General features: G+C 46.4%; 1 protein-coding gene across 1 annotated transcript in view; it reads right to left on the bottom strand.

Moving 5' to 3' along the window:
• The window catches only part of GLI2 (GLI family zinc finger 2), a 465,629-nt gene that overhangs the window by 80,285 nt on the left and 366,927 nt on the right, over positions 1–18,417 (bottom strand). Inside the window, exons 4-5 of the mRNA XM_029605177.1 lie at positions 2,139–2,335; positions 134–325 (exon numbers count right to left, since the gene is read on the bottom strand). Coding sequence (XP_029461037.1) covers positions 134–325; positions 2,139–2,335 — 389 coding nt within the window. The remainder of the gene's footprint in view (positions 1–133; positions 326–2,138; positions 2,336–18,417) is intronic.

The following is an 18,417-nucleotide window of genomic DNA, read 5'->3' as shown; positions in this document are numbered from 1 at the left end:
GCAATGGGTAGGCCTTGCCGAGGTTCTGCCTTCGGCCTGCCCCCGAGAACGAATACACCAGCACAGAATAAGCGACCAAGCGGGGGGAAAGTGGGGAGCCTTTCATGAGCAGGGAGAAGAAGCGAGGACTCACCATCCATCGGACTGAGGTAATCGTGAAGATGCGCCGCGCTGCCGACTCCTCCCGCCTGCATCAGGAGCTCTCCATAAGGATTCTGGTGAGCGGCCATGAGCGTCATGTGGTGGTAGTAATCAGCAGGGTTGGCCCCTGGCGGAGGAGGCGGAAAGCCGAAGAGACCCCTCTCTTTTAAGTGCTCATGAGCAACTGCAAGGGGCAGAGTAGGAAAACAGAGCATGAGGCAACTGTTAGCTTAGGCGTAAAACCTCTAAACCTCTACTGCCAACACAGAACGTAGTCTCCACCCCCTCCCATCCTTCTCTCTCTCTCTCTGTGCTGGAGTCTTTCAGCGATTTCAGTGACGTAGCGCAAGTGTGTTTCTGCAGACAAAAATGGGTTGAAGCTGGGGCCTCTGCATTCCTACGTTTCCTCAAACGTATAAACAATCTCGGGTTCCTCTAGGATAATCTGTGTGCAGCTTCAAGAACAACCATGGAAAAGCGCACCATAAGGAAAAAACGGGGGCACTCACAATGTACGGGATCAGTGATCCAACAGTAATAACGTGTTTTCGACATTAGCATGAGCGTCCACTATAAAGGAAAAAAAAAAGGAAGACAGACAGACATGCCTGTGGAATCACTGCGGAAAGACATGGCCAGCTGAGACGCAGTGCAACAAGTCAGCATCCGACCTGCCAAGCCGTTCCGCCGTAAACTCCCAAACCTGCCGTCTTCCGGTGGTTCACTGCCCCTTGTGCAGAAAAGCCATCACTTTTTATTTTTTCCGTAGGATGAAATAGCAATGCTTATTTTACCATGGCATGGGAGCCACAAAATGCAACCTGCTGATAGCCTACTAGCTGACCTCCCACCTGTTGCACTAGATCCGCCGGGATGAGTAAAATCAAAATAAAGAGCAATGGAAGAAGCAGAGTAGAGGCGCGGTATCAACCCTCTGAAAGGAAACATCTGTATTTATAATATGATGTCTGGAAAACCTAAATTACATTGCTTTTTGCTGAGAATTCATTGCCCCCGCCCTCGTCATGTTCTGAGCCATTATAAACACCATAAAAAAGCTTCACCAGCTAACATACCTCACCTTATTTTGGGGAGAACGGGACATACAGGATTCAGCGCAGCGGCACAGCGTGGGCTCTATAAAGAACGAAAACGTCCCACCTCCTATACTCTGGCAGGAGAATCATTCCCAAAGATTGTTTTTTCCTTTTTAATAATAGGGGAAGAGTCTGTTGATGACCTGATTTGGCCAATTCTAAATGATGTAGTTCAGAGCAGAGGTAATCAATCTTTCAGCCTAGCCTCTCTGTCCTCACAGCCCGTTTCTTAGCTTTTTGAATTAAAATGTTCACAGCTGTGCTGATCACAGAAAACCTAGGAACATCCATATTCAAAAGCATTTAGACGGCTGACTCTGAAATTAGCCGGCTACATGAATATTTGCGCACATATCCAGCTAAATTCTAGCTAGCTAATAAGTTAGGAAGCTAGAACTTAGCTAATGCGTAACTGGGAGGAGTAGAGTTAGCCGGCTAAGTTAACCGGCTAAGTCTAATATTCAGAATTAGCCAGATGACTTAGCTAGCTAAATCTAGTTGGGCCAAAGAGTTGTCCTAAAGTTAGCCAGCTAACTTTAAGATAGCCAGTTATATTCAGTAGTGCAGTTGCACTATTGAATATGCCTCCAAAGTTATCTGGATAACTTTATCCAGCTAAGCTTTCTAACAGCCCTGTGTTTGAAAATTGGACCTTAGGATTTTTAATGGAGGCTGTCCTTGGACCAACCAAAATAAATGCCATTTGATATTAATGCATCCGATTTCAGGACCTCATAGGCCCCTTCATCAGAGGTCTCTGCAGAAGTTACAGGATAGGGAGAGTCTATATCCAAAGAAATAACATTTCATGCAATTAACATTCTTCGCTTGTTACGGAGGATGGAAATCAACAATCAGTCAACCACCGCTGTCCCACCACTGCCCCCTCCTGATGCTTACCTTCAGCAGGGCTCACTCCTCTAGCAGCTGAGATCATGTTCAAGGTTGGACTACTGTGCAGAGAGCGGAGGTAGTGTTCCATGTGAGGATTCATGTAGGGGTGTTGAGGGTTAAATGGGGATTCGCCGGCTGGGTGAGGGGAAAGACGAATGAGCGAGATGTCGGAGATGACAGGACTGCCACTCAAAGCGGGAGGCCTGAAGAACAAAACCAGAACCAACATGTAGGTATTAATATACAGCCTTAGGACATCTTAAGTTGCAACGGCATCTTCCATTGGTTCAAGCAAGCTTATATGAATCAGCATAAAACATGGCAGCCAATGGCCAACATAATGACATCATCACTGGTCACGTTCCAGAATTTATATCATAAAGTAAATACAGACGTCCTAATTTAGCCAACAATGGAAATGGTGGCCCTGCAGGACGTCCTGCGGCATTACTGACGAAAGACAAGATGTGTTACTGTTCCTTCCCTTGACGGCCAACCATGTCCACCACTAATTTCATTGAAAGTCCATATTTAGAGCTGGACTCTAAAGGGGTGGATGGGGGTTGAGCGCCATTTCCAGTAGCCCGCATTGCTTGCAAGGGACACAGGTACTTTTGTACCCATGGGCCTCATGGCTAGTTTTCAGAGTGAAACAGGCTGGGTCATTTCCCTTTGATACAGGGGTACGAGGTGCCCGTGCACTCTCCACCTGCTATTTCTACAGGTGGCAGAACAGTGGCCAAAACACCATGTGTATGTTTGAAAATCCAATTTTAAGCACGTTGTTTAACTCCCCAAGCAAAACGCGCAACCTCCCCCTTCCTGGGATGGCTTATTTTGAATCTGGCTGAAAGTACAGGTGTTAAGAAAACCCATGGGAGCTTTCGGCTGCTGTGAGGGCACCAGATTCCCAGTCTCCCCAGTTTTCTTTTAAAATTGTCTTGTAAGAGAGTCTTTTAAGAAACTGCTCAGTTCTAACAGGCAATTTTCACCTGAAATTGAAGGCATTTTACTTTTCCCATTTTCAACTCTCCTCCCCTCACCCAAAAGTGTCCCTGGGCTTTCGGTTTCCACAGAAACAGTGAGATGGAGAAACAAAAAGGAAGGGAACAGGAAACGAACAGGGAGAAGAAGGAAACAGGAAGCAGGAAGGGCCGAGAGAAACAGAACAGGCAGGGAGAGAGAGAGGGAGAGGGAAAAGTTTTTTAAAATTTTCTTTTGAGGAAATGTATTAGGCCCGATTCACATTAAGTATGTGACTGACAAAATGGGCTCGCCATCTCAGTTACAGTCACTAACAATTGCCTGAACTGCACACCCCCGACTACTCGAATTGAGCCTTTGGTGAACGGTTAGGGAATAGCACAAGATAAAACACAGAACATAGAAGCATTGCGCTATGGTTATAACTAGGTCGCGGCCATGTTGGTCTCATACACACCACCACTGCCCGAGCCATTTTCACCGTCTCCAGCTTTACTCTCTCAAAGATGTATTACACACGCAATAATAATGTCCGCCAGGCTTATGATAACGAGGCTTTTGAAAATTGCTACAATATATACCATTGAATTGTCCATAGATTTTATGTGCGCGTAAATGGGCTTTTGAAAATTGTAACATTTATTCGCGTTAACACCTTTGAAAATTACTTCCAATGTGTAACAGCCAGTTTTAAGTCAAACACATTCTGTTAATGTAATAGTTAGATACTAGTATACGACAGGAATTTGCGTATTGTGAATGACTGCTACGCCTCATGGCCTGCATGGAAGCAGAAGGCCGAAGGCCCAATGGCTTTAATCACCTGGAAAGTAATGCCATTGACCCTCCTCGTTATCATAAACCTGGCGGACATTATTTACATATGTAAAGCCCAGTTTTAAGCGTGGAAATCCTTTCGAGAATTAGGCCCTTAGTGTCAGGACCCATAAAGGCCTGGTACTGGAGCACAGTCACTTAAACCTCACCTTCCCACTGCGCTCCAAATTACTGTAATAGGAAAACTGTAAAACTTTGGGGTTTTTTTTTTTTATTAGAAGATTAAAATAAAACAGGTTATAACAGCACCTAAGACCTCGACTAGGATCACTTCCTGAGGAATTAATACCCGACAGATGTGCATTCATAACCAGGAAATACCTAGGCCCGTGGTCATTATGGCTTGATTATTTCACAGACTGAAGCTGAGAAGGGAGACAGACCAAGAATCTCTAAACTCGGGCGGGAGGGGGGCTGCTCCTCTACACCAGGAGAGGGTCTAACTCTCATATGCAAATATTCTCCCTAGTACATGCAAGACTTATATATAATGGGTACATCCAGGCAGCTAATTTTTTTGTCTGTTTTATGCAGCTCCAATAACAGTACCTAAACCAGGGGTTGGTAACTCTCGGCACACGTGCCACTTGGTGGCATGCGAGTACATTCTTCCCAGTATAGCACTCATTAAATGGTCTACAAGGCCAACACCGCAAGCATTTTCAAAAGCTGTGGGCCAGCTGTGAAAATATTTGCAGTCCTAACATTGTAGACCAGTCAGACTGGCATGCTGGGCAGAGGTCAGTTCCTCCACCCAATCTTCCTTCTCCCACTAGCACACCAACATCCCCTCTGGAGATTTAGTACTTTAGTCAATGACCCCTGATCTAAACAGCTTGGGGTGAATTTTCAAAGGAGTTTACATGCGTAAAATTAGCATATGTAAGCCCAGATTTAGGCCTAGGCGACTGCCTCCAGAGTCAAACGTTGATAGACGCTGGAGCGTGGCCGCTGCTCCCATGCTTCTATCCGTACTTCGCATGGGTTTCCATGGTAACAGGACGTCCATGTGGGAGGAGAAGGCAGGGCCGCAGAGCCTTGACAGCAAGACTGGCAGCTGGAGGCCCCGCACTGCATTTTCATCTTAGAATTGTATTGCTGCTACTGCTGCAGCTGAACACTTCTGTGACTTGGAGGTAGGGGGGGAGGACCAGAGAGATGAGGCAATAGGGGTAATCAGGGGGTCCCTCGCCTTCATAACTTCCCATACTGATGATGACTTTCGGGGTGGGGGTCGGATGCCCCCGCCTCTTCCCCCGCACCCCCCTGCCTATGGGCGCTCAATATATAAAGCCGGCCTTAAGCATTTACGCGTGTAAATACCTTGTACTCGCACAGATGCTGTTTTATAAACATCAAAATATGCGTGTATTTTTGCTTTCACTTGCAAATTTGCATAAGCAAAAGAGGGGTGGTCTAGGGACGCCCCAGGAAGAGGCTAAAAGAGTCATGAAGGTAAATTTCAAAAGAGTTACACGTGTAAATGTAACATATTATCGTAGCAATTTTAAAAAACTATTTACGGGCATAAAGTGCACCTACACATGAATATCCTATGGACAATTCAATGGTATATTGTAGCAATTTTCAAAAGTCCACTTACACATATAAAGTGCATTTACATGTGTAAAACCCAATTTTAAGCGTGGAAATGCTTTTTAAAATCAGGCCCTGTGTGCGCAGGCTGTTATGTGAGACTTATGCGAGCACATTCAGCAACTTATTTGCACAATTTTACATCTGCTAATTATCTCACACAATTGATATCTAACTTGTCTATTGGCTCCTATTGGTTGGGTGGGAGGTCTTGGTGAACTGGGGGGGCTGTGGATTTCAGAGTGAAGGACTAGGAGGATCTCGATGATCTGGAGAAGGGCTGGGTGAACTGGGAGAGGTATGAGCAAACTGGTGATTTCAATTACCCATGCACTTTTTAAAATACACCGACTTCATGTATAAATCAGGCTTTTACCCAATTAAGTTATATTTTTTGTGCATAAAATATATGCATTATGTTTATAAAATAGGTAGGAAAAATATGCACTTTCTATGCATTGCAAATATTTGCGCATAAGCAAACATGTGTGAATATGTTGGGGGGTAGGCATATGCATATTTTATCATTTATGCTAACCAGATATGCGCAGGTTTTAAAATACTGTAATAGATCTCCACACAGCTACATAAAATTAATTCAGAAACTATTCAGACCCCTTCACTTCTTCCATATTTTGTTACATTACAGACTCATTCTAAAATGAATATGCATTTTTCCCCCTCCTCTGTCTACACACAAATACCCCATAATGACAAAGCAAAATCATGTTTGTAGAAATCTGTGCAAATTAATTAAAAAAAAAACAACAAAAACTGAAATATCACATTTACGTAAGTATTCAGACTCTTTACTCGGTACTTTGTTCAGGCACACTTTGCAGCAATTACAGCCTCAAGTCTTCTTGGGTTTGATGCTACAATCTTGACCACATCTGGATTTGGGGATTTTCTCCCATTCTTCTCTGCAGATCCTCTCAAGCTCTGTCAGGTTGGATGGAGAGCATTGATGCACACTTATTTTCAGATCTCTCTAGAGATGATCGATCAGGTTCAAGTCCAGGCTCTGGCTGGGCCCCTTAAGGACATTCACAGACTTGTGCTGAAGCCACTCATGCATTGTCATGGCTGTGTACTTAGGGTCATTGTCCTACTGGAAGGTGAATCATCCTCCCAGTCTCAGGACCAGAGTGCTCTGGAGCAGGTTTTCATCCAGGATCTCTCTTAGCTCTGTTTATCTTTCCCTCGATCCTGACTCGTCTCCCGGCTCCTGCATCTGAAAAACATCCCCACAGCATGATGCTATCACCACCATGCTTCACCGTAGGGGTGATATTTGCTAGATGATGAGCGATGCCTGGTTTCCTCCAGACATGATGCTTAGCATTCAGGCCAAAGAGTTCAGTCTTGGCTTCATCAGACCAGAGAATCTTATTTCTCAGGTTCTGAGAGTCCTTTAAGTGCCTTTTGGCAAACCCCAAGAGGGCTGTCATGTGCCTTTTACTAAGGAGTGGCTTCTCTTCTATAAAGGCCTGGTTGGTGGAGTGCTGCAGAGATGATGTCCTTCTGGAAGGTTCTCCCATCTCCACAGAAGAACTCTGGAGCTCTGTCAGAGTGACCATCGGGCTCTTGGTCACTTCCCTGACTAAGGCCCTTCTCTCCTGATTGCTCAGTTTGGATGGGCGGCCAGCTCTAGGAAGAGTCCTGGTGGTTACGAACTTCTTCCATTTAAGAATGATGGAGGCCACAGTGTTCTTCGGGACCTTCAATGCTGCGGGAATTCTTTTGTACCATTCCACAGATCTGTGCCTTGACACAATCCTTTCCGGGAGGTCTTCAGACAATTCCTTCGTCTTCATGGCTTTGATTTTGCTCTGACCTGCACTGTCAGCTGAGGGACCTTGTATAGACAGGTGTGTTCCTTTCCAGATCCTGTCCCATTAACTGAAGTTACCACAGATGGACTCCAATCAAGCTGGAAAAACATCTCAAGAAGATCAATGGAAATAGGATCTACCTGAGCTCAACTTTGTCATAGCAATGGGTCTGAATACTTATGTAAATGTGATTTTTTTTTTTTATTAATTTGCACACATTTTTACAAACCTGATTTTGCTTTGTCATTATGGCGTATTGTATGTAGACCGAGGAGGGGAAAAATGCATATTATCCATTTTAGAATAAGGCTATAACGAAACAAAATGTGGAGAAAGTGAGGGGGTCTGAATACTTTCTGAATTCTCTGTATGTGTGTGTATGGGGCCATGTGGAGTTCTTTGAAAGTTACCCTCTTCAAGTGTAATGTACCTGGGGGAAAGTCCTATTTCAAAATTGCCTGCCTGATAGGCACAGGGAGTCTTAACTTTCAAGGCTATCTGTGGTACAGCAATTATGCGAGTAAATGGATTCATGGAGATTGATGCTAATATTTTATAAACTGTGCAGCAGGAGGTGAACAGTTTATAAAATACCACATAGCTCTACTCCAACAGTACGCATGTATGTTTCAGTACACGCAAATATTTCCAATGCAAGACAACTCATAATTTCTCTACCTATTTTATAAACATAGGTGCGTATATTTTAGGTGTACAAAAAAAGTATAAGATGTACGCATAACCCCGATTTATACTTGGAGGCAGGAATCGCTATAGTTTTTTTTTTCTTATATTTTCATTTTATAATCATTATGTCATTTAAATATGTGAATCTTATGTTTTGTTTTTGTTTGCCGATTTTGTTCATCGCTTTGAGCGACTGCTCCAACCTCTAAAGCGAGTCACAAAAAAAAAAGAACCAGGAAGAAACCGTGGAGCCAATGGTTCTCTTTTGTTTTTAAGGGCTCACTGAATTAATTCCGCCCGTTTCGGTGGCAAGGCCTGCTGGAAGCTTGAACTTTCACCTCAGGCCTAAAACAGAGCTTCACTGCAGAAGAAAGACCGAACATTGCGTCCTACGTCTTCAGTTCGCAGGAGACGGAGCAGCAACGAAGAACTGACGCAGAACCCGACCGGTCCAAAGAAGAGCACTCCAGTCATGCTGCAAAAGGGCTTACATCTGTTACTAAACCGGCGCTGGGCACAGAGTACACCGCTCGCAGGTCGACTCCACATGAAAGGCACGGTGCCAAATGCACTAATTGGCACCACAGAGGCCTTTTCAAACACCTTCCAAGTGTGCGACAAGGGCTTATTATCTGCTTTCTTCAACCCTAGAGGGATTGTCCGGCGCTCGCTGCGTGTCACCTGCTTGGCTTTGAAGTATTGCATGGTGCACCTGATGTCGGATGCCAGGCGCACATTTTTAAGGGTTTTTTTTTTTTTTTTTGCACACTGTGACAAAATTAAAGGGGAAAGGTTAGAGGGGGGAGACCAGGGGGGAGAATGAAACGGTAACTCTGCAGAGAGTCTGGCAGGGAAAATTAACCTGATACCACCCTGGTTACCCGGGTTTAGCAAAGTATTTGCTTATGCGTGGCATTTTTCCCCTCTTACTTTTTACATTAGTGATTTAGATGGCTTTATTATATACTTGGTGGGAAACGCGCACAGGCTGCCCATGCGCCTCGGTAAACGCAAGGCCTGAGTTTGCTGCTCCTTTCCCCCCTGAGCACTTTGTTCCTTGCCCAGGCTGAACGAGGTTTATATCATAAGACCAAAAGGCTGCAGGTGCTTAACAGACAAATACCTCACAATATAATCTCACTGCAATCCCCAGGTGAGCTTTAGCATGCCCTCCTGGCAATGCTTATTACTGCCTGGGAGCATCCGAGCTGTTTTTGATAAGAATCATTTGGGGGGCTGCAGTTTTGCTGCTATCAAAATCTCCTCCTTTCGTGTTTGTGCAGCGGGGACTGATCGATCACTGTTAATCTGTCCTCTGACCTGTGCAGGTTTAAAGACGGTAGTGATGTGGGTAACCAAAGCCTCATAGCTCCCCCACAGGAAGCATTGATTTTGGGTGATGTGAGGACACATTTTCCCCCTGGCAGCGCAGCGATCAGGAGATCCATTCCCCGCAGCTTGGAAGCTCAGGCGCATCACCGTTTTGTTTGGGATGTATTAGTACAAGGAGTCTATGCTGATGAGCAGGGCAAAATGGCACCGCGGGAGGTCGGCTGACACGCAAAGTGCTATAGGCTCGCCCACTGCACTGATAACACCGAAAAAGGCACATAAGGGACAGTCCAGGCAGACGGGACACAAAGAGAAACAAGGATCGAGCCAAAGCGGTGGCCATGTTGGTGAGTGGGGGTGGAAGAGGATACCTGGAGGACAAATGAGGAGATTACGACAAGGAGCCTGGAGACACAGGCATCAAAGGAGTCCTTTATGTAGAAATTAATATCTTCGAGGATTGGCTCCCATGCTGCAGATATCAGCTTGGGACACACAAATGACCTCTGGCCGACTCATTCTCCTTGTCTCCATTACCGTTATTCCTTCTTCCCTTGGTTTGCTTGAGGAGGCACCCAACCAGGGCGATGCAATATTGGCGTGCGTAAAACGGGTGCTTAGGACTGAGCGCCCACTCTCCTAACGCGCGCCGATCCACCTTTCCCGGGCGCGAGATTCAACATTAAAATGAGCTGCCGTGGTAAAAAGGAGGCGCCAGGGGAAATTGTGCGTCCCTAGTGCCTCCTCGGCATCGGGCACCCCAGGAGAGGAGGCTGTCAGTGCATGGTAGGAAACAGACACTCAATACGAGCGCCCATTTTCTCCCACTACTGACACCACATACATCCACATATTGGGCACCCAGAAATTTTTTTCCGCGACTTTTTGTTTTACCCAATTCAGCTTTCTGTGATTCCTCCTATTTAGTATCGCGACGATACTAGTAAGAGGAATCCAAGGATGCAGGAATTTTTGGGTTTTTTTTCTCAATGAGTCCTTGAGTGTGGCAGACCTCTATGCCAGCCTTGGGCTGGCGTAAAATCTGCCGCATTGCAATGGGTGCATTAGCCGGGTGGGAAATTTTTTGAATCGCGGGCATTAGCCAATAGCCTGGTCTACATGTACTTTATATGTGATGAGCGCTATTAGCTACTCGCTCGATTGGACGTGAGTTTTGGATGCGCTAATCCCCGTACTGCATCGGGGGTTATGAACATGCATCCAAACCGTACGTCCAATCGCGTTTTAAGCCATGCGCTGGCCGCAGTGCACGGTAGCATCGCCCTGTCAGGGAGAAGGGGCAGGAAGAAAGTTTCTTGGCTGATCAGTGCGCAGTGCCGGCAAAACCAGACTATGGGGACCTGCGAAAGCACTGCAGGTTTAAAACCAGGGAAACCTGTGAGCCCTGGCCATATTACCCGCTATGCTGTGAAGCGCCGTGCTCCTTCCAGCACATGGGTGTTCCTACCCAAAAGGTCTGGAGAATAAGCAAACAAATTCCCTGAGATGTACATTTGCATAGGCCGAACATTATCAGAAAGAATTTTGACATTGGGAAACGAGTTACCTAAGAAGGTGGTAAAATCTCTTTCATTGGAGGGGTTTTTTTTTTAAAAAGAGTAGATAAACCAGTTTAGGATCCTACCTTAAGACAGGGATAGGGACTTCTTGGAGACCCTTTATGTCCTTCCTAAAATTCTACTGGGATTACTAAAGCAAACCCAAAGCCACCCTCTTTACCACCTCTTTATCCCGGGGGCAATTGTTCTTTATATTTCTTGATATCTGAATACATATTTAAGAACTACTATCTTTGGACTCATATCACACAGCAATTCTTTTTGGCCAATGGATAGCTCTGATCATCAACGTTTTATGATGACGCACAGGATTCAGTTTTAGGGTAAACGGTTCCAAAGATATTAGAAGCTTAAGCATGTGCTGCCGAGTTGCTAATTCTTGTTATTTTGGAGAGAATTCCCTGGCTTTTTTTTTTTGTTCGTTTGTTTTTTTTAAGACATCATTTGGGGCCAGTTGCAAGCTGACCCCGACCAGCAGCACTTGAAAAGGCAGGTCTCAACTCTTTTGGCGATTCTTTCCATCCAGCTTCTCTCACTGCGACAGTGAAAAGAAAAGGCAAAGCGAGTATTTTTTCCTCCGCTTCTCCACAGCCGACTGCAGACTTGACTGATGCATTTGAGCAGTCTGCAGGCGCTGACTTGGGGGCTTTCTTGAGAGGAGCACCTGACAGAGAGGAGAACACCTTGGCTCGTAATTAAATATAATCTAAGCTCCAAGGAATGAGCTCCTTCCATGTGGCAAAATTGAGCATCCGGTTTTCGAACCAACAGCCGCCGGCCGACTTCAATTTTTTTTTTACTTTTGGAAAGTTTCGGGACCTCCGACTTAATTCGCCATGATATTAAGTCGGAGGGTGCACAGAAAAGAAGTTTTTACTGTTTTTCTGTGCACTTTCCTGGAGCCGGAAGAAATTAGCGCCTTACTTTGGGTAGGTTTGTTTCTTTCTAACTTTGGGTAGGCGCTAATTTCTGAAAGCAAAATGTGTGGCTTGGCTGCACATTTTGTTTTCTGAATCGCGCGGGAATATCTAATAGGGCCATCAACATGCATTTGCATGTTGCGAGCGCTATTAGGTTTGGCGGATTGGACGCGCATTTTCGGCCCCTTACTGAATAAGGGGTAAAGGAAAACGCGCGTCCAGTGGCGGAACGCACTGTACTATATCGGCCTGATTGTTAGTAGAGCCAAAGATTTTTGTGCCCTGTTGTTGGTAGGTTGTTCAGATGGAAGAGGCGGCCACATAGTTCATGGAGAGAGGCAATACTGGTCATGAGGGCTAGTTATCTCCCTATGGCTGGGAGGAGCTAGGATCAGCAAAGAGCTGAAGGGATTGATCAACTCTATGGATAGCTCGGCTCTTATTCAAATTCTCAGGAAGAAATGTTGGCACAATTCATGATTTATGGATTTTGATTTGCTCATGAATCAGAAAGAACTGAACTCAAATGTTTTTTTTTTACCATCAGAGAGATACCTTATTACTAAGTTTGAAAGCACGGGTCTTTCTTGAGGTTTGCAGGAAAGCAGTTTAAAAGGAAGACGTTTATTGATATTATGTGTAATCAGGACCAGGGAAGGGGGAAAGCAATACAAGTAGCAAACTGGGGCCCCAGTACAGGCCAACCGTTGTGACGTCGGAAGAGGATGCCCTACCCCGTTCTGCCCCGCACCCCCAACGGCCCAGGAAGCCCTGTAGTCTGGCAGTGGTCCTGTGTGTGGTAATATTGTATCTTAGGAACTAATTTTTCTCTGAAATTCCTCTGGGGGTTCCTGGCTAAATATGCAAGTAACCAGTATATTGCACATTTGACAAAATAGACCATTATAGCTCCACTTCATTTTTACCATGGAAAAGTCATTCACGTTACCAGACCTATAAAGGGAACGATGGTTTGACATACCTGCATGAGGACATTTTTTTCTGGTTTGATCCTTGAGCAAACAATTAGGTTGATCGGAGGGGTCAGCAAACAATAGGAAGCTTTACTGGCCTTTACAGATCTTTAAATGTTTGGGCAGGAAGAACCCAGTCTAGTCAAGGCTGATTTCCCCGAGTCTCGCTTGCTAAAACAATGGAAGCTTTATAGCTGCTGGGAGCTCTAACATCTAAATCAAGACATTAGGAAGAGAAAAATAAAAACCGACGAAGATGAGCACGCAGTCTAGTTTTACTCACAAGGATGGTAACTTTAAAACGAGCATGCGGGTGCCCATATAATTGCGCATGCGTGCACATATGCAGGAATTTTAATCATGCACACAATTGTGCATGTACAATGTAACATACACCAAGGGGTAGATTTTATAAAGTTGCGCACATGCGTACTTTGTTTGCGCACCAAGCGCAAACAAGAGTACGCAGGATTTCAGTAGATACGCGCGTAGCCGCGCGTATCCATTAAAATCCGGGGTCGGCGCGCGCAAGGCTTCCCAAAATCGGCAGCCTGCGCATGCCAAGCTGCGCAGCCTGCCTCCGTTCCCTCTGAGGCCATTCTGAAATCGGAGCAGCCTCGGAGGGAACTTTCCTTCGGCCTCCCCCCACCTTCCCCTACCTAACCCACCCCCCGGCCCTATCTACACCCCCCCTACCTTTGTCACAAAAGTTACGCCTGCTTGAGGCAGGCGTAACTTATGAGTGCCGGGCCGGCTGCCGGCGCACCATGTTCCAGTCCGGGGCTGGTCCGGAGGCCACGGCCATGCCCCCGGAACGCCCCCCGGTCTGAACTACGCCCTGCGGCCCCGCCCCTGGATGACAAGCCGCCCCCGACACGCCCCCCCCCCGGGAAAGCCCCGGGACTTACGCGCGTCGGAAGCCTATGCAAGATAGGCTCGGCGCGCGTAGGTTTTCGGGGGTTACACGCGTAACCCTCTGAAAATCTACCCCAAGCGTGCATGTGTGTGTTCCTAATTTTAAGGGATTACACCAGCAAATGTAATTTGCATATCTTCCTTAGGACTTTGTCAGCTTTAATGCGCACAAATAGATTTTAAAACAGGCGCACATGCAGAACAATCCCAGTTTTACCAATTAGCCCGCCAGTTTGCCCAGTCTGTCTTGAGGTCATCCAAACGCCTCTGGTTCTTCGGCCTACACTCCCTCCAGTCTACCCAGACCCCTCACCCACTCGCTTTAGGCCTATAAAGAGATTACTGCCGACTTACACCTCATCAAGAGCAGAAGTAAATATGCATGGCTAACAGCCTGCTGCGCACTGTGGCTGCTGGATATGCGTGTATATGTTGGATCTGCCCCCGGCTCCGCCCCTTTCCTCCATGCGTTTTGTTGACGGTGCCCACATGTGCGTAATTGGGCCGTTTTAAAACACGAGTCCCTCGTGCTCGGCCCAGATGCTCGGGTACGTGGGCCTTTCAACGCGAGCAGCTCTTTTAAAATTCACCCCTAAGTCATCAACATGAAAACATCTCCAGCAAGATGCTTTGCAGGAGGGAGAGGGGAGCGGACTCCTCCGGCTCTTCACGAGCAGCATGAATCTGTACAGCAAATACACAGATATCAAAACTAGGAATATGCCTGGTCAAGGCAACCGTGCCAGACATGAGCGAAGGCTTCTGACCAACGACCGACTGACAGTTCTTTTAACGTGAGTGACAATGGTCTACAAGATCAACGAACGGCATGCAGAAATCCAAAAACGTTGGTCTTCATGGGCTAGCCTTACCGCATCGAGGGCTACATGCGGCCAGTCAGAAACCAGAGGGCAGCCAGCCGAAGGTCCAGGCAGGTGATGCCTGCTTACATGTTTCAGAGCTATTAAACCGTAAAACATGATCTTGTTCAGCCACAGGGGCCACCATAAATCCACATGACGCTTGTATAAGGTTTCTGGTCAAAGGTAATACTATTTTGAACTGCTTTTATTATGGCTTTTTGCTAGGGACGGTGGGGGGGAGGGGATGATGTTCACCAACAGTTCTCTGCAGGGGTTGTCTGACTCTGAAATGGTTTAACAGCTGTACAGTCTCAAAGGGGAAACATTCCTCAAGCATAACAACACCATGGACACTCAGCATCAGTCATCTCACCTAAATTCTCTCTCCGACAGGTCTCTCTTCTCTGCCTTTCACTTGCACCGAGAGGCCCCTTTCATGTCCATTTTACAGCCTCCCCCCTCCCCCCTCCAATCATTTCCTAAGTGCTGTAAAGTATAGTAATGCCCACTAAAGCACTGAATAGCCCATAAAACCATCAGTGTTTCAGCCGCTGCTGGAAGACAAAGCCTGCAGCACTGGGAGAGGGAGGGGGTGACCAGACAGACAATACTGCTTGAAATCAGTCACCCTGTCCCGGAGCTTCACTTTCCACTCCCACCCCCCCCCCCCCCCCCCCCCCGCAACAGATAAATACAAGACATTTCATGCAAAATCTGCATCTGATGCGGCGGAACGTCTGCGAAAAGGTCGCCTTCAAGGAAATGACACAAGAAACGTCGGGCCACCCATCATCCACTGAGTGAACCGACCGCTCCGAGGTCGACGGAATGAAACAATAAGGCCCGATGACGGGCCATTTGGACACGTGGGGTATGAATATGCTTCACATGCAAGGGCTGCACACAGGAGCTCCTGTGGAAAAGCCGTTCGGTTTAACCTTCTGACCTGGGCTCCTTCTGTAAATATTTATTTTTTTGCAATAAATCGTTGAAGCCAACAGACGTTGGTCACCCTGTGGCGTACAAGCATGAGATTAACAAGGAAGCCCTAGTTAAACTGGGCAGATCCCATCTAAATCGGCTCCATTTAATTCAAGCGGCGTTGCCAGCCACCTTGCCCCTTCACCTCTTTGAAACCAAGGATCCTCGGTGCTTCCACCCCATCCCCTTCCTGGGTCTTCGGGCTTCCAGCTCAAGTCGGAACCAGGACTGGCATCTGGCACCAGGAACCTTCCTTCCTAACCACCTGGGGGATTTTTTTTTTTTTAACCCTGTTTTGAATCCTCCCCTCCCATCAGCCCTCAGCCGGGTGGCCCAACTCTTCCATGGACCATAACTGGACACCCAAACTCCAGGACCGGAGGAGGGAGCACTCACCTCCTCTATACCTTGTTTTAAAAAATGGAATTGTTTTGACCATCCTCTCACACACACACACACACACACACACACACACATGCACACACTCTCTCTCTCTCTAACCAAAGCCTGTGTCACACATACAGTTCTCTCTCAGTTACAGCTAAAGCCTCTCTCATACATGCACACGCCTACCTCCTTCCAAACGCACATTCCCAGACACAAAAACCTCACTTCTCATCCACTCGTCTGTCATCCACCATATTTCTTTCTCTCTCCCGCCACCTTCCAAATCTCCCCTTCACAGACAGCTCAAGGATGGATTACAGATTTCAGGGCGAGAAGCAAAAGTTACAGCAGGCACGACTCTCCTCGCTCCAAGTGACAGGGCACAGACCACCGTCAAAGCCATCTGTTGGACATTATAGCTAGAATTAAAATTATATACTGTACAGCTATATATATATATTTCGATGTAAAGCGCCGCCACTGGCACTAGTTTCTTGTTACGCTGTGAACCGATGTGATATCTTTGATGAATGTCGGTATATAAAACCGTTAAATAAAATAAAATAAATAAAATAAAATATACATAGAAAATCATTCGGGCTTTTCAAAATCACATAATCATCAATGCAATATAGAATTCATTGGGAACTAAGACACTTATCTTTATAATTTTCTCCGGATCATATTGTTCTCACTCTTCTGCTTTCATCTTCTGGCTTTTCTTGACTCCTTTCCATTTTACCTTTCTTTTCTGTGACTTATCCTCCTTTCTCCAGCTCTCCCCACCCTCCAGCTCTCGTTGTTTTCCTACCATTCCACTCCTCCCCATCCCCTCATTTCTCTCCTTGCATTCTTCTGCATTCCCCTGTCTCTCCTATCTTATTCTACCCAGCCCCCTTTCTCCAGTCTCTCCCACCCATCCGTCTTTCCCTTTCCTCTTCACCCTCTCCAGACCAGCTCACTCCCCCTTTCCTTTAACCCCTCCACAATGGTGTGTCTAGACAGAAGTACGGGGGGGGGGGGGGGGGGGGCAAGCCGAAGTAACATTTCCGCAAATCACACCCACCCACCCTCACAGCACAGCCCCCTGCCTTCAAACTGCTTATAAAAGACGCAATAAGAAAAAGTCCAAAGGACATTACACGCAATTTAAAAAAAACCAACAAAAAACTTTTGCCAGTGAAACTACCAATAACAATATTTGATAGCATCATTCAACCATTTCTTCTGTACAGATGTGGGAGTAAAGCCTGGAGTCTATCCAGGAAGGGACGGAATCTCAATACGAAGCCTGCACCTCCAGTTCTGGAACAACCTCTGAATCCACTGAAATTCCCCCCCAGCATTGGAATTAGGCTGCTTCCTCTTCCAACTCACCATCCAAAACCAAAACTTCAAATTCTGGTGTCACGCAAACACCTTCCACTGCTATAAACTTTGAACTAGCATACAACCCTGCAAAAAGACACTCGGCGCCTTTACCGCAAGCCTGCTGTGGTAAGGAGGCCAGTCCTGGCTTAGGAAACAGCCAAGAGGAATAAGGCGTCAGACTCTGGCGGTTTCCTTAGATGCAAATTTATTTAGTGTGTAGCAAGACGAACAAAAGATGCAGCTTCCTTTAAAGTTCAGGTAGCACAGAGTCACCACAAAGGGCAGGGTTTCTCATAGACGGACCCATACAGAAAAATCTGGGGGAGAGCCGGCTAGCACCCGCTCTCTTGGGCACGCGATTCAGAAAAAAAAATATGTAAATGAGAGCCCGTGGTAAAAGGAGGCGCTAGGGACACTACCGCGTCCCTAGCGCCTCCTTTTTGACAGGAGCGGCAGCTGTCAGCGGGTTTGACCGTCGACGCTCAATTTTACCGGCGTCAGTTCTCAAACCCGCTGACAGCCACGGGTTTGGAAAACGGACGCAGGCAAAATTGAGCGTCCGTCTTCTGACCCGCGGGCCACGGGCACATTTAAAATTTTCTTTTTTTTAAATTAAAAATTTTTTTTTTATTTTTGGGGCCTCCGACTTAATATCGCTATGATATTTTTATTTATTTAATATTAAGTCGGAGGGTGTACAGAAAAGCAGTTTTTTCTGCTTTTCTGTACACTTCCCCGGTGCCGGCTGAAATTAACGCCTGCCTTTGGGTAGGTGCTAATTTCTGAAAGTAAAATGTGCGGCTTGGCTGCACATTTTACTTTCTGTATCGCGCGGGAATGACTAATAGGCCCATCAACATGCATTTGCATGTTGTGGGCGCTATTAGTTTCGGGGTTGTTGGCCGCGTGTCCAAACCCGGGCTAACAGTGCGCTCCACTGGAGCGCACTTTACTGTATCGGCCCGAGAGTGCCTGCTCCCTGTGGCCTGATCTCTTATCCCAGGCTGTAATGATCCACCCTAA

Source organism: Rhinatrema bivittatum, chromosome 6 (assembly GCF_901001135.1).
Source record: "Rhinatrema bivittatum chromosome 6, aRhiBiv1.1, whole genome shotgun sequence".
NCBI classification, from domain to species: Eukaryota; Metazoa; Chordata; class Amphibia; order Gymnophiona; family Rhinatrematidae; genus Rhinatrema; species Rhinatrema bivittatum.
This window is presented reverse-complemented; position numbering and strand designations above follow the sequence as displayed.